General features: G+C 40.2%; 1 protein-coding gene across 1 annotated transcript in view; it reads left to right on the top strand.

The window, feature by feature from the left end:
* Window positions 1–14,152, top strand: part of SCGN (secretagogin, EF-hand calcium binding protein) — a 31,316-nt gene extending 17,164 nt beyond the window's left edge. The window contains exons 5-11 of the mRNA XM_089518826.1: window positions 234–290; window positions 467–544; window positions 6,283–6,338; window positions 6,862–6,907; window positions 7,001–7,060; window positions 10,047–10,115; window positions 12,848–14,152. Coding sequence (XP_089374952.1) covers window positions 234–290; window positions 467–544; window positions 6,283–6,338; window positions 6,862–6,907; window positions 7,001–7,060; window positions 10,047–10,115; window positions 12,848–12,976 — 495 coding nt within the window. The 3' untranslated portion in view covers window positions 12,977–14,152. The remainder of the gene's footprint in view (window positions 1–233; window positions 291–466; window positions 545–6,282; window positions 6,339–6,861; window positions 6,908–7,000; window positions 7,061–10,046; window positions 10,116–12,847) is intronic.
* The last annotated feature ends 13,697 nt before the right edge of the window (window positions 14,153–27,849 follow it).

Raw genomic sequence — 27,849 nt, forward strand, 5'->3', positions numbered from 1 at the left:
GGCCATCATGAAAATTGTCTTGTCTGCTTGTACAACAAGGCTGCTGGTGTGAGAAGCAGGAATGTGAAACTCTCCATGGTATAATCTGCTGCACAAGTGGCTACTGCCGCAACTATCCAAACATTGTTTTAATGCTCTTTAGCACATCCACAAACAAGGTTGTGCTGTGGTAAAATTACATCTTAAACATCTGTTCTCCAATTATCATATTTTACTAATTTCTCCCTCTGCAGATTTGGCGACAATATGATGTGGACAGCAGTGGTTTTATTTCTGCTGGTGAGCTCAGAGTAAGTTCTCTAGAGACTCTTCTATGTGTTCAACTTGTACTCTTTCATAGTTAATTAGCATCCCTTGATTGTAACAGTAGGTTCTTAGTTGAGCCAGATCTTGATTATTTCATACGATTTCTTCATGCAAATCTGAAACAGTAAGAACTGCTGCTGTGCTTCTTTTTTCACAACAGGACTTTCTCCAAGATCTTTTTCAACAACATCAGAAAACTATTTCTAAGGCAAAGCTGCTAGAATATACTGATACCATGGTAAGCAGAAAACATACTGCCTGTTATTTGCATCACTATATCAATTGCTAGGTACCCTAGCTGGCCCATGGGATTACTGTAAAAATGGGTTTGTGAGGCAAAGAATCTTGGGATATTGTTGATGGCGTATGTTTGGCCCTCAGTAGCCAAAATAGCCAGCCTGTGTCTGCAATCAAAAGTGCTGTACAAAGAGAAAGTGAGATAAGGACATGCAGCAGGGTTGGTGTTGTCTTTTGCCAATATGGAAATATAGCTAATCTCACTGCTGGGGCACAGTTACATAAGCTTTAGTGATTGTTTAAGGAAGGCAAGGATGGGACTGAGGCTAAGAAGCATAGATTTCAAAATGTTAGGATGCTTCAGTTGTTGTCATCATTTTATTAACTGATTTTAAGTTATGTGAAAATAAAGTTAGGCATAGGCAGTACAGTATTATTTAGTATCTCTAAATAACATTTCTGGACCTGAATGAGACACAAACTTGCAATTGTTATGACCAGTACAAAAGCATTATTCCAGAGTTTTAAAAAAGAAATTGCTCGTTTTCATTTTTTCTGGGCTCAGTTCAGAGTTTTAGATGCAACTTTCAAAACATTAACAGCACACATCATATTTTAAAAGCCAAACCCACAGATTTTATTTTACTCCAGATAAATGCATATAGAATTGCAAGATGAATTATCTAGGAATAGAGTATAAAAATAATTTACCTTCTCCCTGCCCTTTCAGATATCCTGAAAATGCTCTTTGAGATCTATCTGAAATAATTCAACTGGCTTCAACACGTTCTTAGGAGAAAGTTCCATATTTTAGGTGCCTCTTCTTTCGTGGCACTCAAATCATAGAACACTCTCTCAAGAGACATGTTCACTTAGTTAAAATGGTACCAGGAAAAATTCATCCCATTCTCTGATGCTTTTTGTGTAATTCAGGCTTTTGGCTACTATCTTTTAGTTTCTGTTTTTATATGTATATCTTTTAGGCATATAAACGCTTATAATGATTTCTAATACAAAGAAAATAAAGGTTCATCATTTCACATAATGCTTTGCACTTAGATGTAAGTTTGGTCTGCTTCTGGTAGCAAACATTAAGCGGCATACTTTAGAAAGGCTGCAAAATGCTGTTTTTCTTACTACATAATTTTGTTATTTTTCTCAGAGGATACACAGATTTGTGTATCCCTTTCCCTGGTTACAAGAGGCATAGCAAATCTGTGTCCACCATGTGGCTAGAGATGAACCCAATGATTTGTTTTGCCTATGTAGTGGTTTGAGTGATGGACCATGACTGGAGACCAGGGTTCAAATTCCAGCTCTGCCATGTAAACCCACTGAGTGACCCTGGGCAAGTCACACTCTTTCAGCCCCAGAGGATGGCAATGGCAAACCCCATTTGAAGAAACCTGCCAAGAAACTCCCATGATAGGTTCATCTTAGGGTTGCCATAAGTCAGAAATGACTTAGAGCAACACAACAACTACAACAATTTCAGACCACCACTCCTTTGTTTTCAAACATCTGCTTTGTGGCTAGCAATTGTCCAACTTCACCCATCTTATACTTTTCCAATCCTCTTGACAATGACATATTTTTTTTTCTTATAGAAAAATGAGCTGTGCTTCAGAACACATACTATTTTGGAGGGAGTGGGGGGAGATTCTAAAAACCAAGTTATGAAATGAGAAAAAGGAAAGTAGAAATAATAAAAAGGTTTACTGCCTATCATCCATGGTGTAACCTTTGAAGGGCATGTACTCATCACAACAGTCCTCACAGCTACATCCATAAGCAAGTCAAAAATGCAAGCATGTTGTCTGATATCAATAAGTCAGCCCTGATAAATTTCATATCTGCCAATAGCAGGTATTTTCTAAAGCTGGTGGCTCTTCATTGCACCTTCAAGACTAAGCAGACTCCAAAATACTTGCCTTACAACAAGGATGGCTTGGAACAATGTGCTGTTGCTGGATAAGTCCATTTTCCCTTCAGGTACTATGAGAATTGCAGCTAAGTTTGGAGTATACAGGGAAGTTTGATAGGACTAAAATGTGACATCAACACCCCTGCTAATAGAAACCATCCAGTGCTTCAGATAGATAGATAGATAGAGTGCTAAAAGGATGGTGACTATTGCTTAATGCTTTAATGCAAAATTTCATTTGAAAAGACCACAATAGTTATTGTGCAAGCTCTCTCCAAAAGACATCTAGCTCACTTGCAAACTTTATTTGGGGGCAGGTTTACTCTGATGACTTTTCTGAGAGGTCTGTCTGTGTACCTGCTGTACTGACCCTATAACAATCGAAATCCCTTTAAATACTACTTCCATAAATCTGACCTCCTAGGCCTTTTTAAAAAAAGTTCTCTTGAAAACCCTTCAGATAAAGTGAACCAAAATGTCCATAAACCCCTAACTCCCCAGTATGCATTGGTTAAGCATTCTGCCATTCACAAAGCTAGATTTTGTCAATGCCACATGGAAGGAAAACTAATCAGTGGTTTATTCATCTGCAAATCACGTTATCTAGGTTGCCAAAATAATCACATCCAAATGAAGGTTATCATTATTCATTCACTGGAATAATAAGTTATGATAATATCTGTCAGGCTGTCAGCAATGGCTTTTCATTGAACCATGCAATTTCTCCCATTGAATAAAAAGGCAGGTTTGTCCACAGAATAACAGAAAGCTTTGGTCGTATTTTTTAAAAATCTATGGATTATGTTTCTGTATATTGACTGGATCAACTCTCTGTTTCCTACATTTTGGGATTGTTGCTTTCTCTTCATCTCTCTGGATGCCTCCTTAGTCATTTTGCTTATTGGACCCTGGCATATATAGCAGGTTGAATTGCTGATGAATTAAACCATGCAACTGGCACAGGTTTAATGTATTCAGGGCTAAACCACAGTGAAATTAGAAGATGCTATGAGGACGAAGCTCCCATGCAAAAAAGTGTTTTTCTTATATTGGCCTGATTTGAATGTAGCAGTAAACCATAGTTTAACATGACAAGAAGGTGCCTAGCCTATCCTTCTAAGCTTGTTAAGTACCCTCTCCTTATGGAGCTGTGAGTATTTACACTTTCTCTTTCATTTCAGATTAACAGCAGTTTGCCAATTTGTCCAAATCCTGACAAACTATGATTAATATTAAACACATGCATGCTAACTCAAAAACATGATTTCTAGAGATGGCTTCTTTTTACTGACCATACCATAAGTTCAGGTTCAGATGACACAGAAAACTGTGTTTGATCTAAACTGCAAAGAAAGATATCCAGTTTCCTCATATCCATTGCAGAAGAGTAGGAGAGCAGGCAAGGGAAGAGGGCACACATGAGTTTTTGTTACATGAAAGCAATACTTATTCTTGTAACATGCAAGCAAAGATGAACACTGCTATAACTGACCCTTTCAAGTAGAATGGCAGAAGTCTCCCATAAAAACCCATTGCTGCTCCTGATCAGAGCAAACATTCTAATCCTGTGCAGAGATATATAACCCCCCGTAGCAACACTTCCTGGTGGATTCTGAGAAATGTAGTATAAAAATATAATGCAATGTGCTGATTTGAAAAGGTGCAGAGGCATTAACTGGAGTTAGCTGAAACTGGGGGTGCAGTTCTGGGCCCATGTAAGGATATTTGCTCAAATTTTGGGGAATATTAATTAGTTCAACACACCAATATCGGGCTCCTTACAAGTACCCTTTCTGGACCAAATCCCAGCCTGTATACCAATGGACCAGAGTTTCCAGGAACTGACGCAAAGGCAAAGTCTTTGAATTTTAAGCGAGTTTATTGATGCACAGGGGGACACACACTCACACACATACATTCACTCATGCAATCACTCAAGGCTAATAGAAGAAAGGGAGGAAAAGTGGAGGGAGAACACAAGGCCTTCTAATGGTAATACTCGCCTGAGATAGTTTCCCTCAGAATCAAGGTAGATGCAGCAGCACGATGAAAGGAAATGGGGAAAGGGGAGCATGGAACCATGCCAGGAGAAGCAGACTGACAGAGTGCCTGCCTGCCACCAACATGGAACCCAGAACAAAAGAAAAACTGAACCTTAAATAGGTACCTAGTCACATACTCAGCTGAGGTTGTTGTCCTGCATCAAAGCAAAACCAAATTTACACATCACTTGATCCATAGGCATCCTCTGCCATGGGAAAACTATTGAAACCGGAATGGCTTGTATCTGTGAAACATCTCCCAATCATAAATCTGTCTCATAGGTGTGAAGGAATTTTCTTGTTTGCAACTCCTAACTAAGGCTTGCTGCCTACGTGGTCTCTCTACTTTCAGATCATGGCAGCCAGGGGCATCTCCCATAATGCCTTTCTATTAGGGTCATAAGGAGATATACCTTCACACTATAGATGCAGGACTTGATGTCAGGGAAGAAGAGCCACCTGATTACCTCCGCAGATGCATTTTGGGATAGGGATTTGTGGAGGTATTTTTATAAAATTCCAGACTTGATAACACCCAGGGGCTGTGCAAAAGTCTGCCTTCTAGAAATGTTAGTTTGCCTCTGCTAATGCTCTGCATGTGTATTTGTAAACACAGAATAAAACCACACATCTCTAAAGTGCTTTTTTGCAATGCTTATCTTGGGCAGGAAAAATAACTCTGTAGCACCATCCCTGTATGTGCTATCCCCTGGGGAAGTGGCAAGTGTACATCCATTTATGGATGGAATTATCTGCTAGGACAGTGAACCCTGATGTTTAAAGGACATGTGGGTGAGACATTATGCAAAATATTGTTATGAATGGTAATATATCTGCCATGAGATTTTTCAGAGCATTATAATAACGGAAGGGATAACATTCATAAAAGAAAGGTTAAATACTAGCCCAGTACTGAATATTTTAGAACTGCAACCCATCTGTGTAATATGCCAAATCATCTACCTCCACTTAAAAATTAAATCCAGTTTCTTAGCACCCTTTTACAATGAATTATTCATGCTTTCATTCAATCCATATCTTCCTCAGCCTTCCCTTCTTTCTGAAAAATAAATGTTCATTTTCTTGTGCCCTGCAATAGTAGCTGGGAAAGGAGGGTGATAGCACTAAGAAGTGAATCAGCCAGGATGGGAGCTATCAGAATATAATTAAGCAAAATCTGAATATATTGCCAAGAGAGGAAAAAGCCTCTTCTAGTCATCAGGATGAGCACTCTGGTGCCTGGATTTTCCTACCCAGAAGACATTTCTGCTGAGGCAAAGTCTTTGCCAATGCCAAATTTACTCATGAGGCTTAACTATGTATGGGAAGTTGCTTTTTGAAAGTAAATTCTGGTAGTTTCCGATGTAGCTTGAAGCCCCTCAGACTAGTTAATTATTGTTATACCTGCAGTTTCAATAAAGTAACCCTTGGCTCTTGTGTTTACCAACAGTAACAAAAATCGATGTGTGTGTGTTTGTGTGTGGCACACACACACCTTCAAGTCACCTACTGATTTATGGCAACCCCAGGAATTCATTAAGCTTTCTTAGGCAAGGAATGTTCGCAGGTGGTTTCACCAGTTCCTTCCTCTGCATGCTCCTTGGCCAAATATCCTAGAAAAAAAATCTGAGAAGGACTTCATACTGCCTCATGAATTCATGTTGCAACACTCAAAACTGTACAGGCAGTATCTCTCTGAACAGTAACATTTCATTATGTTTCTTTGCTAGGTCACCTAAAATTTACATTTTTAAAAACTCTCTTACATTTTAGATGAAGCTCTTTGACAAAAACAAGGATGGACGACTGGATTTGAATGATCTGGCAAGGTAGGCTTGAATGGCTCAGCCAGGATGACCAGATGCCCTTCCTTTCCCGGAGATGCCCTACATTTCAGCCTTCTGTTTAGGAGGAACTCAAAAATGTCCTCAATTTTGAACATGACTAAGAAGCAAAATTTATATTTCTATTACTAGGTGTTAACTTTTCTTTTGTCCTACATTTTTCTGGAATGTCTTACATTGTGTGGTACCTTGTCCTCCTTTGCAGCTATGACATCTGGTCACTGTGGGCTCAACAGCTTCTTCAGAATGTGCTTGTTGAATCTGCAGTTATTTCAGTTGTTCCCTCTGTGCCCTGTTGGAATTTTATCATGTAGCTTCTAAAGACTTAGAACTTCAGTCTGGGGTAGGGGAGAGATGCAACCTTTTTACACAACAAGCGTGTTTCCAAAAATGACTGTCAGTACCCTTGAATTTCCAGACTCCCCATTTATGAAATCTGTTAAAGAGAACTATATATCTCTGTGGAGTTGCTATTTGAGAAAATAATGATTTGTATCTTTCCATTTAGGATCCTGGCTCTTCAGGAAAATTTTCTGCTTCAGTTTAAACTGGATGTAAGTGCAGTAATTTTCAGCGTATTTAGTTGCCTCCCCGCCCTCCTTTTCTGAAGGCAGCTTCTTAAAACCCATATCTTTTTCCCCCTCCAGGCTTCTAGTGCAGAAGAGAGGAAGCGAGATTTTGAGAAAATCTTTGCACACTATGATGTTGTAAGTTGGACTTGGGGTTATTACTGATTAGTTCCAGAGGCTGGAACATTACTTTTAAAAAGAAATATATTACACCTACTTTTTGCTTTTCCATAATTCAGCAACAGCTAAACTAGTTACTTCTGGTTCCTTTTAGGAATGATATGGCAAAACACATCTATGCAGTGGGGTCACATACACCCTGCAACTAAAAGAGTAACCAAAAGTTAAAGTTACACTACAAAAAGAGTTACAAAAAGGAATTAATTGCAAGTAACCTATTATTTCTTATAAATGACTTCTGCTGTCTACAAATAACACATCAAAGCTTTGTAGAGTTATCCTTAAGGAGGCTATGGCTTTGATAATAATTAATTCTGAATTTCAAGCTATGCATATAAATAAGCACATCCAGATTTTATGTCCATCCTTTTCCTCTTTTTTCCACTAACCCTCCAGATGAGCCCCATTCCCACTGGGCTATAAATCGAATCAAGAATCGGATTATAGGAACATTGTTCCCATTTGAACTCGCATTCGATCCTTGTTTAAGGAAAATAGTTCCCATTTGAATCCGTGTTCGATCCAACTTTGATCCATTTCTCTAGCTAAAACCCAAATCAGTGGTGGATAACCTGGGTTATCCTGACACCGCTTTTCCAGAGGTTTTTTTTTCCAGCTGCCATGTCTCATTCGCAGCAAATTAATGGGAATGACAAGGGTGTCCGAATCGGGGGAGGAGCAATGTTCAAGGGGCTGTCCCAGGGGTGTCACCAGCTTTGTCCTTTCCTGGCATTCACAACGCCATTTTCCCCCATTCGCCTAGCCTTTTCCCAGTGGTGTGTAAAACTTTTTTAAAAAAAGAAGAAAGTTAAACTAGGTTTTTTGGAGAGGGAGGGGAAAAGAAAGGAAAGAGGAGAAGGGATATGGAGAAAGGGAGGCTGGCAAAAACTATTTGTGAGCAGATAGGAAAAAGAGAGAGAGAGAAACCCCAAACCCTGTATGTGGCTCCTGCATCCAGCCTTGTTTCCTTTTTTGAGACAGAAAAGGGGTGGCTGGCTGCTGCATATTGGGGTGGCTTGAAGAAGAAGGGGGGATAAGAAGATGAGGGGGGGATTAGACGTCACTGTGATGTCTAATCGCCTAAGTGCTTGACAGCTGTAAAAAAAAACAGTTCCAGAAAGGCAATGGGAATGGGGAACAAAAAAGTCTGCGTCAAAATACAATGGAGAACTATCAATGGGAATGAGAACATGGGTCAAGAAAAACTGAGTCTGTTTGCTCCCTTTTGTAATGGGAATGATGGAACTCATTCGAATACGACTAGGAAACTTGATCCAATCCAGACTCGCAGAGATATACCTCACTTTATATGCCCAGTGGGCTGCAAGTCCCAGCAGTCCTAGACAGCATCACTGGAGGTGAAGAATGTTGGACATTGTAGTCCAATGTCTGCCGCTGAAGGACCATATGATTCCCACTCCTGCCCTAGACAGAATCAAGCTCCTGGAAAGATAATGTTCCTTACCTGACCATGGCAAGACACCCCATGCATCTGAGGAAGGAAATTCAAGTTTACAGAATCTCATGCTCCCCCAGCTTCTTTCTTTCATTTAGCCTCAAAGATGATACAAAATCTCTTTGCATACTGATTTTCCAGATGAACACAGCTATGACTTTGAATTTTTCCATACTTTATTTGTTAAAATTTTAGATACCTTATTTTGAAATTATTTACAATTATCTCATGACTTTGATGCAAAACTGACTTGCACAATTTATCTCTGTTGTGTAAGATAGATAGTGTGCTCATGAAGATGTGATCTCACTCACTCACTGCTGTCAAATGGATACTGTTGTAAACCTTCCTGACAATAAAAAAAATCATGTTAATGTCATGTTGGCTATGCAGGATTGTTTTGCCCAGTTCACAAATGAAGATGACTTACTTGAATGATCTGCTGAGAAAATAGTTGGGTGGCCATCTTATAATGGGGTGACCTCCCCTTGATGCTCCCAAGCTGAGTGTTATGAGAAGCCTTTGGGTTCCCTTCCTTAGATCTTATAGTCATACCCTGATGTTTTTCCTGACTATTTGATACTTTCCCAAAGACAGGAATGTGGTGGTAATTTGGAGCCAGAAATTTCTGATAGATCCATATGAAAGCTTCCATCAGCAATGCATCACTTCCAACCTGTACTCTGTCAGCAAACATGTCAGCAAATGTATGCCTATCAATAATTCAAATTACTTGAGTAAGCCAGTGAAACTTTCCCTAATTTTGACATGATTAGCAACAGAGTATGTAAAACATTAGTTATTCATATTGTCTTTGGCTCTTTCCTTAACTTGGTTGATCTTCCATGTATTCAGCCTATGTTCCTATGGACTTATGTAGATATAGGTATAGTACATATATAGTAACTTATACCTGCTGCTATCTCAGTGCGTTGGATAGAAAAAAGTTCTTGCTACAAAGAAGATATCACAATACACTGGACAGTTCCTAACATGTTGTATGAACTGTAAAATCTATGTGTCTGTCCATCTGTTATAGTAGAAATTAGGAGAAACAGGGCCACAGGTGTCATATTTTCCTCTGTCAACAGGTGTCATATTTTCCTCTGTTAAATCATCTCTAATGACCAACCTATATGTAATAATAATAATAATAATAATAATAATAATAATAATAATACATTTATTTCTTACCCACCTCTCCCCATGGATCGAGGTGAGGGACAACAACAATTAACAAACAACCTCAGTTAAACACATTGGTTAAAACACACATCAATTTAAAAGGACAAATAAGATGGGTAGTGCAAATACCATGAGAGTCTTATTTGGAAAAGAACAAATATGTACTGTAGTTGCTTTCTCATTTGACATAGGACACTAGTAAGCTTATAGTTTGGGAGGCTGATAGAAAGAGGAGTGGCAGGAAATTGTTTGTGTACAATGCATTTTGAGTCTGCAAAACTGTGTGATTTTTCTATATTCCAGAGTAAGACAGGAGCACTGGAAGGCCCAGAAGTGGATGGATTTGTAAAAGATATGATGGAACTTGTCAAGGTGACTTGCTAATTATTCAATTCATGTTTTGTTTCTTTCAGGCTTTTGTGAGAAGCATTGTCTAGAGTCATAGAGTTCAAAAGTACCCCAAAGCCTACCCGCTGCCAGTATTTTAGTTCAGTAGCATAAAGGCACACATCATAAAACAAATATTTGATTGAATATTTTGTATGCAAAAAAGTAAAAAAAAGATAGGAAAATGTCTCTTTCTTAATTGTGTACCTGGACAAACTAGTAATAGTGATTTTTAAAAGTTATGGTATGGATTTAGCTCTCATTGAGTGGGACCCAGTTAGTGACACATGTGCATACAAGTGTGAGTTATGCATGTGTATCTCTCTTTTTGAATGAGGTATAATGAGCTAATCTATACCCAAAACCTTCCTCCCCTAGCAGCTGCCTTGGGAGGGTCTGTAGGCTTACAGATAAAGAGGAAAAGGTGTTCAGATGAAAAGGATGCAGCTGGCCAGGGTTCCTGTGGTAAAGGAAAGGAGACTGCACACTTTCTGTGAATGCATCTTCATTTTCTTCTCCTCAGAACCAAGACCAGCTAAATTACCTCCCTGTAAGCAGCACCCAGTGTGGTGTAGTGGTGTGAGCATTCAACTATGACTCTGGAGGCCAGAGTTTAAATCCTGGCTTGGTAAACCCCATTGGGTGACAATGGGCAAATCACATTCTTTCAGCCTCAGAGGATGGCAATGGCAAACCCCCTCTGAAGAAACTTGCCAAGAAAACCCCATGATAGGGTTGCCATAAGTAAATGACTTGAAGGCACACAACAAGAACAACAACAACAAGCAGCAACAATAGTCCCACCCTGGACAACTTCCAAGGTGAGGGGAAAATATAGAACTGCATGGGAAGAGCACTGTGCTAGGGATGTAGAAATTCAGCATTTATACTTTTAAATATAGTGACCCAGTTATGGCAGTATGTGGGAGCTGTGATCTGCAGATAGATTCCCAGGTACGATGAACTACTCCATTCTTTTCAGTGATAAAAAGAATATTCCTCACATACACAAAGAAAAAAGCCATCTGGAGCATAAAGCATTCTCAATCAGAGAACTGAATGGAAACCCTTCAGAGCTCTGTAGGAAGAAGTCCTGTAGGACTTTGATCATAATGTCTGTTTCTTGCATCATCCTTGTCACACACACACACCCAACCATAGTTTTGTCTGCAAATAATATACTAATATTACATTTCATTTGACAAGAATCATGTTTAGAGAAGATAGAGAGTGCATCCAGGCAGGATCACAGACCCATTATTTCCCATTCATTACTCCTTTTCCTTTTTAAGTATTCTACTAATGGTTTTGATTACTGTTATATTTTATGGTTTTAATTTTCTCATTGTTTTTAGGTTCTTCTCAGTTACTTTTAAGGATGTTTGCTCACCACTTTGCATGTGATCCTTTAGTGTAGGGATGAGCAACATTAATGGGGCTGGGAGCCAGTTTTCTGCTTCCTGGCTCCTTCTAGGAGTCACACAAACCACATTTTTATGGGGGGAAATGAGATTGGACTGGTTCTCAATTTTGAAAATTTGGCCTTTTGTGTGTTATATGTTGGCAGTGGGGTGCAACCTGTTTAAAAGATAAATCAATGCTCTAGATGCCCAGAATCTGAGGTCCTGAACACACTGCAGAAATAATCCAGTTTGAGACCACTTTAACTGTCCTGGCTCAGTGCTAGGGAATTCTGGGAACTGTAATTTTGTGAGATATTTAGCCTTCTAGATCCAGGGTGACTCCTGGTTCAGCTATGCAAATTCACATTGTAACGTGAATGTTATATCACCCCTGCTTGCCCTTCCGTTGTCCTTCCAAATGGAGGGGGAATCGAATCCAAGGCAAGTCACATGATGCGGATTCATGCAAAGCACAGTGAGTGCAAATTGTATTACCACACCGGTGCATACCATGTGGATTTAACGATTTGAATTTGGACTCTTGCATTCAAATTTGGACCCTTGTGCATGCTCAGTGGGGCTCTGGACACTGTCTTCCTTCCCTGCCGCCTCCTTAGCTGTCATCTTTCATCAGGCTGAAGAAGCAGTCAGGGGGTGATGGGATAGGTGGCAGACTGGCAGAGAGGATGAGATGGGGATGCAGGAGCAGTCAGGGGATGATGGGATAGGTGGCAGAGAGGACGAGATGGGGATGCAGGAGCAGGCAGGGGATGATGTGATAGGTGGCAGACAGGACGAGATGGCATGAAGGAGGAGGGGGGGATGAAGGAGCAGGACGCAGGGGGCCAAGGGGGGCGACATCGGAGTGATCTTCCACACCAGACCAATTCGGAGTGAAATCGAAGTAAGCCTGAAAGCGAATTCTGTGAATTCACCTTTTTTCCGATTTCACCAAAACGAGGGGTCATTTTGGAATCACTGCAGAAGCCCCACAGAAGGAGCGCCCATAGAAAGGAATCTCGTCTGACAACACATTCATGTTATGACATGAATTCGCATCTTGGACCCATAGTCACCCCAGATCTGAGCTGCAAAAATCCCCAAAAACCTCCGTGTGATAAACGCCAGAGAGCTCTGATGCCACAATGAAGTACAATTTCCAGGATTCCCTAGCACTGAGCCAAGGCAGTTAAAGTAATCCCAAACTGGATTATTTTTGCAGTGTGTTTTGGACCTAAGATTACCTAACTCTACTGCTATTGAGAAGTAATATTTTGTCTTCTAAAAATATGTCTCCTTTCCCCTCCTTTGTAGCCCAGCATTAGTGGAACAGATCTGGACAAGTTCCGTCAGATCCTGCTTCGCCATTGTGATGTCAATAAGGATGGAAAAATTCAAAAATCTGAGCTTGCCTTGTGTCTGGGACTTAAAACCTCCCCATAGACCTGAATGTGCTTCTCCTGTGGTTTGCCAATTATTGTCTTTTGTGGGAGCCTGCTGGTAACTGGTAGAATATTATCAGTGCTGTGTTAATGATCTCTGTTGTACTGAACATAGAAGACAGAGGGAACTCGTGTGGATATGAATATTCATTTGCAGGGATGCTGCCAATTTTAAAAAACAAAAAGCAAGATGTGATGAGCAGTATCATGTCCCCTGCTGTTCCAGGAGAGATGTTGTCTGTAGGATTTCTTACACGTTTTTAAACAAGCACATATCGACAAATTTAGTCTAGCAGAAACACATGTGGCTATTTTTCCAGGAGAGCTGCTTCATGATATTAAATTTTATTGCATTCCATTCCTTAGCCTGCATCTCCCCAAAGTAGTGCCAATTTCTTCTAAACATTCCATCTTTGTGACAGTGTTGTGACATATGAAATTTACTGTATTGTTTTTCTTTTTAGAAAAACACACAAACAATTGGGTTTTGGAGGCAGCTCAGCATATTTGCATTAAAGAAGCAGAAGTTTAACAAGGGAGTAGGGCTGGTGTCTCCATTACTTACAAATATTACACCCCAAAATAATGACCATGCTATATTTGACTGATTTGGGCCTAAATCTTATTATCATTCCCAACATGAGTAAACCTTTCAAACCAGTGGGATTTAACTATGTGTTGATGTATTCACTAATCGATTCACTGGGACTACTCTAGTCTGTCTTCTGTGTATCAGTCTGCAGATTAGCTTTGACTACTTTCCACTATCTCTTTTTTGAGCTTTTTCCATTCTGGATGTCTCAGCACAAGAATCTATCAATCCTTAATGTAGCCTACTTTCTCTCAACATATGACTTTAAAGACACTACTGCCTCTTTTTCTCTGTGGCTTTTGCAATCTTAGTTTATATTTTGTATACAATGTAAATCCAATGTGATATGCATACCATAAAAAGGTAGTTGCAACTAGTCTCAGTAATTTTCAGTGAAACAGTTACCATTGTCACAGATGTCCTCAAATGTACGCCATAGGTTTTATTGCAAGGGGAATAAAAGTATAGAAGGAAATATCAGTGTGTTTCCATCGTCTGTCTACCTTTTGGAATATTGTAATGATTTGCCATCTCCCTCACTTCCCATGTATTAGTAGCAATGGATATTATTACTTCTAACATAGTTACCAGTCTTCTGAGATTATATTTCTGAATCCGTATATTCCAGCACTGTTTCTTGTGTTTTATTCATGTGCCTTGTGATGCCTGGGTTGTTTTAAGATATAATGAGCAGAATATCATTCTCACCTGCTTGCCTCTTTTTTATCTGGGTGTCTTGCCATGGTCAGGTAAGGATATATGTATAATTATTTTCCTCTCCCTTTTAAAAAGGAGGAATCCCCGAAGACATTATTATGCTGATGAATTTATGTATACTGATGCCCTTCCTTCTTCAGACACATGGGACTATTGCATACTAAATGTCATGCCAATATTTCAATGTTTCTGTCAGACAACCAGAAAGCCAAAGAGGTGCATTAGTGAATTAAAAACCATTTAGCCGATATAGCTGTGCAAGACAGATAATTTAGAGGGGGAAAGCTGTTTATTTCACTTTCTCCCATATTTTATTATTTTTTTAAAACCAATCTTTTTTGTCCTGAAGGCATTTGTGAATTTTGATAATGTCTTCAAAAGCAAACTGAAATGAATGTCCTCCTCTGTCAGAATCTGCCAAATTCTACAGATACTGCAATTCTGAGTATGAAATGGACAATATTGTGTCTACCTGCTGTATAGGCATAAAATAAGAGGACACCTTCAGGGAAAAGTAATTGCAACTCTAATCCAGAACCAACATGGATGAATACACAGGGAAACACACATAGATATAAATTGATTGATCAGATATAAATTGATTGATCTTGTTTCTGTCACAGTCAGGTTTCTAAAACTGCAGATTCTTTCCTTCTAGAATATGAAAATATTTATGGTTGTTGATAAATTCTTATTTTAAAAAATAAAACTGAAATGTAATTCTTACCCATCTGTGTTTAACAGCATTCCTGCTGCCTTAGAGGTATATGCAATTCAGTTTCTATACCAGTACATTTCAGTGACTGAAAACAATTCTATGGGCTGCATGTAAGAACCGTATTTTGACTATTACACCACCACAGTGTTGCCTTAAGGTCCTTACAATGTCACCCTCCAATCTGATTAGCTCAGGGCTCAGGGGATGAAAATGGCTGGAGAAGTGTAGCTGGGGTTTGAACCCGAAAAGTAGAAAGCTATCCTGAAGATGAAAAGGATACATGCTACCTTAATGGGGGCAAAGGCCAAGTTTTACAATGTATTACAACACAATATCATTTTATTATCTGATATCAAAACAGCTTTGTCTCATGAATGAGAGACAAGCACTTCAGTTATTAACAGCTATGCTCATGTTTTGCAAACTCAGAGCTATAGCTTCCATTATTGAGCTAATCCACCTGTGAATATCCTCTTTTCTTGCTGCTTTCCTTTTTCCCAGTATTATTGGCTTTTCCAGTGAATTGTGTCATCTCATAATATGCCCAAAGTATAGGAGCCCCAGTTGCAGTGAAACATATGCACCTTAACCCTTTGGTACATTACTCCTTTGAGTTCTTGAGCTTGAGCCTTATTTCTCCCACAAGCAAGTTCACTTTCAGTGCTGGAGCCAGACTGACTGAAAAGCATGGAGATTACTGCACGGCTTTTTCTCTTGATCTGGGCACGGGCTGAGACTATTTATAAACAGATGTTATCGCACAGCTCCATGCCCATATTGGAGATGTCCCGTATCCGATTGGGACTTCTCCCATACTTAACAATGTATGAAAAAGTACCATTTCTAGCTAAGTACAGGAGATGTCCCGATTGGGTACAGGATGACTCTGATCTGGGCATGGAACTGTGCGATAACATCAATTTATACACAGTCTCAGCCCATGCCCAGATCAGGAGAAAACAGCCAGTGAGATAATCTCCTGTGTGTTAAAATGCAACAATGGTGACTAAGAGAACAGGAGAAGGAGACGTATTTCGGCAGGCCAATGTTTATATCATTTAATTTAAAAAAAAAATAACCAAAGCCCTGATCCCTCCAGAGATATGAATGGTTAGGATGAAAGAGGAATAATCATTTTCCTCTCTGTAAACCAGTTGATATCAGGCCTGGTGGTCCCACAGCCTGACACTATCCAGTCTATGTCTGGATACTTCCAGCTGGCATTTCATCTGAGGAACCACATCCATTGCATGTGTGCTTTCCCTGAATGGGAAAAGCCAGTTTGCACTGCTGCCCACCATAGTGTTGGGTGGGCCATTAAAGAGCTTACACTACAGGAGTGCCTTATTTGGAGTGTTTGCAGCCTCCCTTAGTTGTACCAAACTTTCATTTAACACAGCTAGCATGCCCATTCATGGATTATTCAGCCTTGTGAGTGTCCTTCTTATACTCATTTAAATAAAGACCATCTTTCCAAACACTTCTTCTATACTCCCTTTTCTGACAACCTATCTAGACTCTAGTCCATCTGCAAAGGTTGTGAGGCAATCACCCATACCCTGAGATGTTAAGGATTTAACCCTCAACAGCACTCACCGTGGGACCTTCCTTGCAGACTGTATATTTTTCCCCTACTGCCACTTTGCAAATAGGTGTGGAGAAGAGGTGGAATTGTAACATGGAAAAGTAAATTCTCTCATGAGTGTATGTATGCCCAAATATAATTCTGATATCTCTATGTTCAAGAAAGTTATACTTCAAACAAACAGGAATAGAAGTGAACAGAATGCCAAGCAACAGATTTAAACAAAGGCTTTAGTTGGCCCAGATCTTTATATCAACTGCCAGAATAACAAAAAGAATGGGAAAGATTTGGTTTAATGTCCCTGTTTCATGCTATTATTCACTGCCTCACTCCTAGCCAGCAGTACCTTTTCACCACCTTCCAAAAGCCTTAATTGTGAGCCAAATATACTGGTGGCAGTCCAGATAAAACTAAGCATTGTTCACTGAAATGTTTAATGGGACTTTGTATTAAACTCAGTTTGACAGGGATTTTTTTATTTTAAAAATCTAGAAGTGAGAGAACTCATATGGAGAAATTACTATATGCAACTTTCCCCTACCTGGAACCAGTAGTGTCACTGCAGAGTACAGGGGGTGCGGAGCAGACCGAGTGACACCTCAGAAGGGGTGACACCAGGTCAGCTCCCAGCCCCCCACCAGTGCTGTTTTGGCCACACAGGCACTGTTCCGCCTATTGTGGGAGCTCTTTGGGTCCATGCTGGCTCTCCCCAGTCCTAGACCCCGCCCAAGTGCTCTTGAGGCTGCATTGGCTCTCCTCAGTCTGGTGTGGGTACACCTAGGCCCCATCTGGGTGCTCTTGAGGCTCTCCTCAACCCTGCACTGGAGCCACAGGGGTGCCCCTCCAGCCCATGCAAGTGTTCCCATGCACCCCTACTCCAGAAACCCCATCAGAAATCTGGGGCCAGAAGCCCCACCCCCTGGAAACCCTACCCTCACACCTGGTGTCACACAGTGTGGGAACGCCACTGTCTGGTACCCAAATATACTGGCGGCAATCCAGATAAAACTGATCATTGTTCACTGAAATGATTAATGGCACTCAAATGTACCACAACTCCCAATATCACCAGCCAGCTTGGCCATTGGATGTGCTGACTGGGAATGATGGGGTCTTTGGTCCAACACATCTGGAGGACAGCAAATAGGGCTGATAGGTAGAGTTGGAGTATTGGGCTGGATGTGGAAACTACCATTTTCTATTCCCACTCATCTACCACAATGCCTAGCTCCAAAGTTCATTGGGAAGTCTGAAAGTAAATCCATTGTCTTTCAGCCTCACTGACCTAGGGCCAAAACAGACAGCCTGGTAAAGCTGGCTTCTAGCTGACTTGAGGGCATGGTGTTTAGACACACCACACCCCCGAGTCGCCACAAAGCCACACTGGCAATTACACACCAGTCGGCTTTTGGGTTACTTGGGGGTGTGGCACCACTGGCCTCAGAGCCAGCTAGCCCTCAGATGCCACTAGACCCAGAGCAAGTGAAAAGCTGGCTCTAGAGATGAAGGGGCAGCTTTTTTTTTCACCCCAAATAGGAGCAGACCTTTTCCACTTTTGGACCAGAAGCTGTCCAGACCGGGGCTGCAGCATGCGGCTGCTGCTGCACCAATCTGGCTTTCTCAAGGGCGGCATCCTGCCACTCCTTTAGGGCCATCTGTTTTGCCCCATAGATTGCTTTTTGCTGGGATGGAGAAGATGAAGACCAATGTAAATAAAAATATAGCTGCATTCATATCTGGGAAAACAGTAGTAACATTTAAATTATTTCCACAAATGGCCCCAAGAGGCACTGCTTTTAATACCTGTTAATGTTTCTAAAAGTTGACTTTAAGTTTTGAAAATTCAAAACTGAAGAAAATTCCTTCCAGCTATGAAATAATTGAGTGCCAGAAAACATTGGTAGGCAAATTTGGAGAAGCATTTGAGCAGAAGGGCAAAATTCTCAGCAGGGTACCTTGAGAGTGTTTGTTGTGATTATTTGGTCTTCATATCACATAAGTGTAGCAATGTTATCTTTTTCTTCCTGTTTTAATAGTTAAAGAGCTTTGCATTTTTGACAGGCATACTTGGTACTTATCTATCTAACACACGAAAGCCAACCTTGTACATTGCCCATTGTAGTGCAAGAGTTCCATAAGCAGAATTCTGGTAAGAGTCCTTGCTCACCACCCTCATGGTTTTTTTGCAATAGCCCTTGAATAGCTATTTTATGGTTGGTAACATCAGAGAACATAAACAAAACAACACCAATGACATCTTTCACTCAGATCCACTAGGGTCTTTGCACATGATGCTATTGGTTTGAGTCTGGTTATAAAACCTATTGCCAGACATTTCCCTAATCCAGGCCCCCTCCCCCCCACACACACACACATTATCCTCAAGCCATGGCATGTCCATTCAGGAGGATTATCACAGTAAAACCATGAGCATTTGAGGGGATTTTGATCATGGCAGAAGGTGGGAAGTAATACCAATCTCCGCAATAACCACAACAAAAAGGCATAGTCCGGTATATGATGGGTTTACCCTTGGGTATTCACTGACTAAAGATTCTGCATGCTGTACTAGCCTGTAGTAGCCTTAGGACTCTAGGAGGTGAGGGTCTGAATTTCTTCTTGGTCATGGAAACCCATTTGGTGATCATGGGAAAGTCACACTCTTTCAGCATAAGAGGAAGACAAAGGCAAACCCCCTCTGAACATATCTAACCAAGAAAACCCAGTGATAGAGTCACCTTATTTTTGCCATAAGTTGTAAATTACTGGAAGATACACAAAAGCAACAACAACAAAGTGCCTAAATAGCAACTACATTCACTAAAAGGATGCCAGCCCAAGACTGCAATCCTTTAGCCACCTGCTGATTGACCTGAATAGGACTTACCAAAATAGCAATAGCATTTACATTTCTGTATGGCTTCATACTGAACCAAGAAGTCTCTAAGTAGTTTACAACATGTAAGACAATTCCCCCCCAACAAGGGTACTAATTTTACCAACCTACGAAAGGATGGAAGGCTGAGTTGACCTTGGAGCCCCTCAGGATTGAACTCACAGTGTTGTGGCTGCAGTACAGGCACTTAACCACTGTGCCACCAGGGCTCCCTCAGAGGTAATTCATATTGAATTGCATAGTGCTTATGACTTTATTGAAAGAGTTGCTCCATGGGCAGAATGAGTTTCTCTGCAACACAGACATATGGGTTCACTAAGAATCATTGGACAGGATTGGAAATAAATGGGGGAAATTCTGTTTGTAGCCCCAGCCCCAATTTTAGGTGAGGCAGAAAAACAACTACATTCAAAATGAATGCAAGAATGCAAGCAAATGTGTGTGTGCATAAATTTATTGTTGTAGCATGCCTTCAAGTTGTTTCCACCTCATGGCAACCATAATGCAACCTTGTCATGGGGTTTTCTTGGCAAGAGTTGCTCAGAGGAGGTTTGGCTTTGCCTTTCCCTGAGGCTGAGAGCATGTCATTTGCCATTTGCTCTTACACTTCAAGAAGCAAAAAGTGTGGGGCCAGCCCTGCAGGAAATTTAGGTACTTTATCTGAATATTTATTCTGGAATATTAATTAAGCCACTACAGAACCTTCCACAGAGACTTTGTTTAGTTATGTTTTAAAAATAAATAAATAAAAAGTAAGTAATTCCTAGTCTCTTATTAATATGAATCTGCAGTCCACAAAAGAAACTTAGTAAGAAAGAATTGAAAATGAAAAGGACTTTTCCCTCTTGGAGAGAGTTTTAGAAAAATGTATCTAGAGCCCCGATTTTGTGTATGTTCGTTTGTTTATACATTTATCTTGGGCTACACAGAAACCCAATTATGTGGAACAATTCTGAAATAAAAAAGGGAGGTTGGGTTGTTTACTGCATAGTGCATTCCAACTTTTCATTCATTTTTGTGTTGCCTTTAAAATCTCCAGGCAACCTCTCACAGCAACATTAATGAATTATAAAACTAAGGCAAAACAAGCTCTTATCCAGAACCACCCTAGCTTTCATATTCTTCACGCAGTGATGCCAAAATGCCATCTACATCAGATGTAGGCTGGTGAAGAAGCAGCCAGTACATGGTGACCCAGCATAGTATGTGTGTAAGTGTGTGTTTACCAACCACCACCAGGGTTTTGATTAACCCAGGACATCTACATCAGGGGTGAGAAGGCAACTTGTGACCCTTCCAGATGAGGACCTGCAACTCCCCTCATCCCTTGCCACTGTCTAGTCTGCCTTAGACTGCATCTGCACTGCAGAAATAATCCAATTTGATACCTCTTTCACTGTCATGGCTCAGTACTATGAAATTCGGGGAACTGTAGTTTTGTGAGACATTTAGCTTTCTCTGTCAGAGAGCTCTGGTGCCACAACAAACCAGAAAGTTGTTGTAAGTTTGAGAATTAAATGGCATTCCCAAACCTTTCACTCAGAAACACACCCTTGGATACTGAGAACTGACTTCTTTGCAACTGTATAATTGGGGGAAGGGGTCATTTTTTTTTGATGCAGTTGTTAAATATAATAAACAGAACCCTATTGGGCAGTTACAAATGTGTAACCTAGAGTTATGCACTCGTGATTGCTTCATATTCTTACATAGCCCTAGTTTACGGGCTATCTATGGACCGTGAAAGTCTTCAGATCTCCACTTACTGGGAAGCAGCCACTGGAATCAATAGTGGTCCATTCCTAAGTCCCTCTGGAAGCAGCTGGCTGACAATCCCACCCAACCCCTGCATGTGAACAATCTTCAGTACAAGGAGGAATTGCAACAAGGCTCCTGTTTCTGCCGGTCACACTGGGATTGCTCAAGGGAGGCACTGGGACCATCAGTCAGTTGCTTCCTAAGCAACAGAGGAGCAAAGCCCCATCAACTGCAGCATCTGCTTCCTAGTAAGTAGAGATTGGGGGGGACCATGACAGGATTCACAATGTAGCATCACAACTACAATAGCAATAGCAAGTACATTTCTATACCACGTATCAGTGCACTTAAGCACTCCCTAAGCGGTTTACAAATTTTAAGCTAATTGCCCCCAACAAAATGGGTACTCATTTTAGCGACCTTGGAAGGATGCAAGCCTGAGTCAAGCTTGAGCCCTTTTGCTGGTATTGAACTCGCAACCTTATGGTTTTGAGTGAGTGGCTGCAGTGCAGGCATTCAACCACTGCACCACCAGGGCTCCTAACTACAATGTTTATAGTTAGGAGCCCTAATGGTGCAGTGGTTGCAATGAACTACAGTTGCAATGAACTACAATGTTTATACATATACAAATGCCCAACATCCCTGACAATTTATTGCCAATCACCACTTTGAAAGAAGCAAATGTGGCATGATGAAAGTGTAGAAAGCACTGCAGAGGTCAATTTCCATTGCTCTGATCTGTACTGCCTTGGAAAATCCTTTGACTAGGGCATTGCTTGAAAAGGTAAAGATAATTGTTTTTTGAGGTGGTGGCAACATCATGTGTAATTCTGTATTGGAACTGCATTTGCTGGTGAAAATTCTCGGCTTTAGCCTAATAGGTTCATTAGTCCTCATTTTTTAAAATACAGACTAAAAAACCTTGGCCTACAACCTGAATTTTCCAAAAGGCAATCTCACATCAAAAATATTCTGTTAACCTTTTGATTGCAGAAAGCACATATTCTACTCATCAGATAATATTTCTTATTCTTCAGAATCCATGGAGAGCCCCAAGGCACTTCAGTCAATTATTCTTAAAGCTAGAGCTACTTTGGCAATTTTATCTCCACGTACCCACACAGAAAGCTAAGAAGCAGCCTGCTCATCTCTCCCCATTATGAAACTGAGACAGCCATTTCTTTATCACTCATGAGGTCTCCAGCAATTCAGCCACCCAAGATTTCTAAGCAATGTCTTCCTTTCACAGGAGACACGTAATTTTACACCAATAATTTCTGGAGTCAAGCTTTTTAGACATCTACAGTGTTTTGTGCAACTCATTACTGGTTTTAGTCCATAGCCTTGTTTTCTGGGTAGTTTTTATTAGAGCAGAAAAGCCAGCATGGTGTAGTGGTTTGAGTGTTGGACTAGAACTCCAGAAGACCAGAGTTCAAATCCCTGCTCACCCATGGATACCCACTGGGTGACCTTGGGCAAGTCACACTCTCTCATGATGCATCTGCACTGCAGAAATAATCTAGTTTGACACCACTTTAATTTCCATGGCTCTGTTCTATGGCACCAGAGCTCCCTGACAGAAAGGCTAAATATCTCACAAAACTATAGTTCCCAGAATTCCATAGCACTGAGCCATGGCAGTCAAAGTGGTGTCAAACAAGATTATTTCTGCAGTGCTAGCCTTTAGAGGAAGACAATTGTTAAGCTCCTCCGTTAAAAACCTACCAAGAAAACCATCTGATAAGGTCACCATAAGAATCAACTTGAAGACTCAATGGCAACAAAGTTCTTAATTCCTTCTCCCCTCTCTTCATAAAAAAGATCCCAGTATAAAATGTGCATTTTGTAGGTCTCTTATTTCCAGTTCTACTATGATTGAATTCTGTTTTCTATGCAGGAAATGCAGGCTGCACCTGCACTGAAGAAACAGTCCAATTTGACACCATTTTAACCATTATAGCTCAATGCTGCAGAATCCTGGGATTTGGTTTGTTGTGCCACCAGAGCTCTCTGAGAGAAAAGTGTAAATATCTCACAAAACTATAAATCCCAGAATTCCATAGCATTAAGCATGACAATTAAAGCAGTGTCAAACTGCATTACTCCTGCAATGTAGATTAGCGCAATGTTATTAAAAAGCAATATTTCCTTTAAAAGATTTGAGTATGCTGCCGTTTTACTCTAAACCATACCTGCCTAGCTTTGTTATGTGTTCAAAGTATTTAATACAGGAACCCAGCAATGTGCATTCCACTCTTGGTCACTGGATAATATACATTTTGAATGTTGATAAATCCTCTGGGGTCTTGTGCTCATCTCATTTTATGGACTGGACTAGTTTTTGACCAGTGCCCTAACACAGCATCATATTCACATGAGATTATTGCTCAGAGATAATATATCAGGATTGCCATTACATAAGGCTTTATGGTACAGAAGGGGGTTATCAAATGTGGCATTTGGTCCGTTTACTTCCTATTTCTAAGCCTCCACCAAATATTGACATCAAGGATTCCACCTTAGTTTTGTAATCTTGAAAAGAAACATTGCTCAAATCTGAAGATGCTATATTCTGGGAAGGGAAAGGACCTTGAGATTTGCAGACTGATTGTGTTTCTCCATCTATCTTGCAGTAAATGGCTCAGCTGTTATTTCAACATCACACACACACAAACACATACACACACACTATGGCTGGCATCCTGTTAGTAGCATACATACAGGCATAACACATTAACATAAATTAATCCTATGTCTGCATATATTTATTTTTGGCTGCTGCAGAGGCTGCTATTCTCTTCCACAGTGATCAAAGCCAACACATTGCTTAGAAATCTTGGGTGGCTGACAAACCTCCACAGTGATCAAAGCCCCCTCAGACCTTCTACAGAGCCACTGAAACCGCTACCCATGGCTATTTGTGCCTGGAGGAGAGTCAGGTGGAGGATTAGTTGGAATTGCAGAAACATCTGGCTATGTCCCGGTAGCCAGTTGCAAACTGATTGCCTCAACCACTGAACTCTCCAAAGACCCTGGCAAATGATGGCATCACTTATCGTTTAGCTGTGGCAACATAGCAGATGCTACTTCAATCCGTCTGCTCTCCTCCAAGCAATAATGGCCATGAGAGGGTGGATTTCAATAGATGTGTGTGTGGGGGGGGGGGTGTACTAAATAGCTCACCTATGGCTGGCATCCTGTCAGTTAGTCCAAATTAACTGAGTGGTAAGTCACTTTTTAAAGCTGTGCAATAAGTCAGGAAGCCAGCTTTGCAAATCAGCCAGCTGAACTCAGATTCTGTCCGGAAGTTACATGGGCTGCACCCACCCAGTGGCTGCAGTGGCAAAAATCCATGCAATAGGATCCCGATGCAGCCCAAATTAGAATTCAATTCAGGAGCAGTAAGTCGCTTTTTAAAGATAATGATTTGCCACAACCAATTTTAAGAAAAAAATCATTGTCTCTGGTGAATAGGACATTTGGAATATATGTAGACCTAAAAGGAGCAACTGTCTCCTGTATTCATGTTTTTCCTTTAAGATGTTATTCTGAAAAGCAGGCAGAAATAGGGCCAAAACATAAAAAGTTGTTGTTGTTTTTGTGTGCCTTCAAGTAATTTCCAACTTATCACAACCCTAAGGCGTTCCTATCATGGGGTATTCATGGCAACTTTCTTCCACTGCTCTTCTCTGAGGCTGAGAGTGTGTGACTTGCTGAAGGTTTGCAATCAATGTTTTTAATTTTTTGCTTGCTTGTTTTATTTAATGCTATCTTGTATTATTATCTATTGTTTTATATGTATTTTGTTATTGTCCTGTAGAATGTACACCATTGGCAGTTTTCATTTTTATCAATTTTTTTATTGTATGTACAGCGCTGTGTAAACCTACAGCACTATATAAATAAAGTTTAATAATAATAATAATAATAATAATAATAATAATAATTGGATTTTCATGGCTGAGCAGAGATTCGAGCCTTGGTCGGCCAGCATCATAGTATGGTGCTCAAACCACTACATCATGCTGGCCCTCATAATAAGACACTACAATATTTTAATTAATACACGTGGTTGATTTTGTGTGTGTGTATGTGTGTATTTTGTTTGTATAGGAAGAAAATATTGTTGCTGTTAATGAAAATAACTCTCTAACGCTGCCAGCAAGAGTTATTGCTGAGCATCTGCCACCTAATAATAACCCATAATGAGAAACCTCCCTAATTACTAGTATTATCTCTTGAAATAGATGGCTAGTTGTAATAGTAGTTGTAATAATCGTACTGGATACAGAAAGTTGTTGTTATGAAGTGGAACCTTTAATGGGGCATTGTGGTGTAATTATACAGTGGAGCATAGCTATGAATGCTCTTGTACTGCCTCTCTTTTTGTCACAGAGGCACCAGCAGAGGAAAAGTTGCTATCATTTTTCCGGCCATTAGCTGCACCTGTATTCTTGTTTTGTTTTTATTCATTCCATTTAAGATTACATCTTACAGTAAGGAATACATAAAGAGAGGACACAAGAGATGACAATCATGATGACTCTATAATGTGGATAGAGTAAGGAAGGCAGATATTGTTTTTTTAGCTCAACTCAGCAAGGTACTTTATTTGCAAGCTATAAGTTGTCAGTGTCTTAAACAGCAAAACTGGGGAGGGAAGATTGTTTTTAGACATGTGCAGTTCGATACGTGGTATTTATGAAAAAGTATTCTAGGTTGCCCTTTTGGCTAGTGCTCTGCAACATTCTTTGCAACTATATAAACCAAAAGGCCTTTTGACATCACCATATCCTACTTTATCCTAATGGCAGAGCATAGTGTCCCATCTGCATGCAACTGATGATTTTGGGAATGGGCAGGGAAAAGCCATACTGAAGTTTACCACTTTGTTAAAAACAAGGAAGCATTCATGTTCAAATTGGTATGTGCTCCAGTGAAGCAAAGGTGAGATACCACCTAGAAAAGAATTAAAAAGTAATAAGTGTAGTAACAGAAATAAGAATAATAGGGTAAAAACTATACAAAATTTTTGATAAAAGTATAATATAAAGTTATCTAAAAAGAATGAAATAATTTAGTTTAAAACATTAAATGCTAAAAATATTAACATTCAAAAGATTATGCAAACCATAAAATATTTGTAAAAACCATGAATAGATCATGATGTGGTGTGGATTCAAACCTTTTCTCTCTCCACTTGAAAGAACTATTCTACTGTAAATAATATGGAAGCTGTCCACTGAGAAAAAGAATTCCATGGGTTGGAATTCCCAACAGTGCTTTTACTAGAGAAGCACAAAGCACTATATGCCATGGGCTTTAGTTTCATATCAGTACTGTTATTAGGCTGAATTATTCTCATTCAAAGAGGTCACTGTTTTATTAAGGTGCAATCCATGGGAAATATTTTTCTATTGCACAATCCCTTTCCCAAAAGGGAGGATAACCTTGCAACAGGTGTTTGTTGTTGTTAGGTGTCTTCATGTCAACCTTGAATCATGGTGATCTTATGAATGAGATATCTCCAAGACCCCCTCTCCTCCACTGCTCTGCTCAGATCCCTCTTTGGTCTCTTGGATTGAGTCTAAGGACCTTATTGGACACATTCCCCCCCCCCCCCAATTATGGGCATAGGAAGTGGACGCTCGTGCCCATGCGAGTCCAAGAAAAAACACATTTTACCGCACGCCAAAGTGTCCTCAAAATGGCCCCATTCCATTGCCCGGCACCAAGCCGTTCCCATTCAGTGCTGAGGCACATTCTTTGGCTTGAACGGAAGTCAAATTGCCCTTCCTAGCCCCCACCCCCATGACCCATCTTTTTAAAATGTTTTTTCACACAAATGAGAGTTTCTATTCCTGGAATCATCCAGGAGTGCCAGTTCTATTTAAAAGTGAGATAAATGCCCACCCTGTTTTGCCTTTTATTTGTTTTATTTTTGTGTGCCTCCAAGTTCTTTCTGACTTGTGGCAACCCAACGGTGAACTTATCACAGCATTTTCTTGGCAAGATTTGTCCAGAAGGGGTTTGCTATTGCCCTTCTCTGAGGCTGAGAGAGTGTAACATGCCCAGTGGGTTTCCCTGGCTGAGTGGAGATTTGTACCCTGGTCTCCAGAGTCTTAGTCCAACGTTCTAATCACTATACCACACTAGCTCTCTTTTGCTCCAACAGTCTCAAAAAAGAGGGTTTTATGAAACCAGAAATGGATTCCCAGCTACTCACATAGCCCTTTGAAGTTGCCACCCCTGCCTTATTGCAATGAATGTAAATGCATGGACAGTAACTTGCTTTTAACGACAAATTACTGGTATGTCCATCTGACATTTGTTCTCATTTAGCAATGTACATTTTTAAAGTTTATTTTATTTACTGCAGTCTCTAGGAGAATTATTTTTTCAAAACTCACTGATTTAAAATACAGAAGCTATTTTCAGACAGAACACTGTAACATAATATTTTACTATTTAGAAAACCTAAGTAGTGTTATTTATACAAAGCTTTTAAGATTATGGGGTGTTTTGGGTTTTTCATTTTTAATGAACTGCAAAACATTTCCTGCTAACCTTTTAGGCCTCCTTTTTAAAAATGCATTCTGCTCCAT

This window comes from Sceloporus occidentalis, unplaced genomic scaffold (genome assembly GCF_023333645.1).
Source record: "Sceloporus occidentalis isolate IW3139 unplaced genomic scaffold, rSceOcc1.0.p SCAF_3, whole genome shotgun sequence".
Classification (NCBI taxonomy): Eukaryota; Metazoa; Chordata; class Lepidosauria; order Squamata; family Phrynosomatidae; genus Sceloporus; species Sceloporus occidentalis.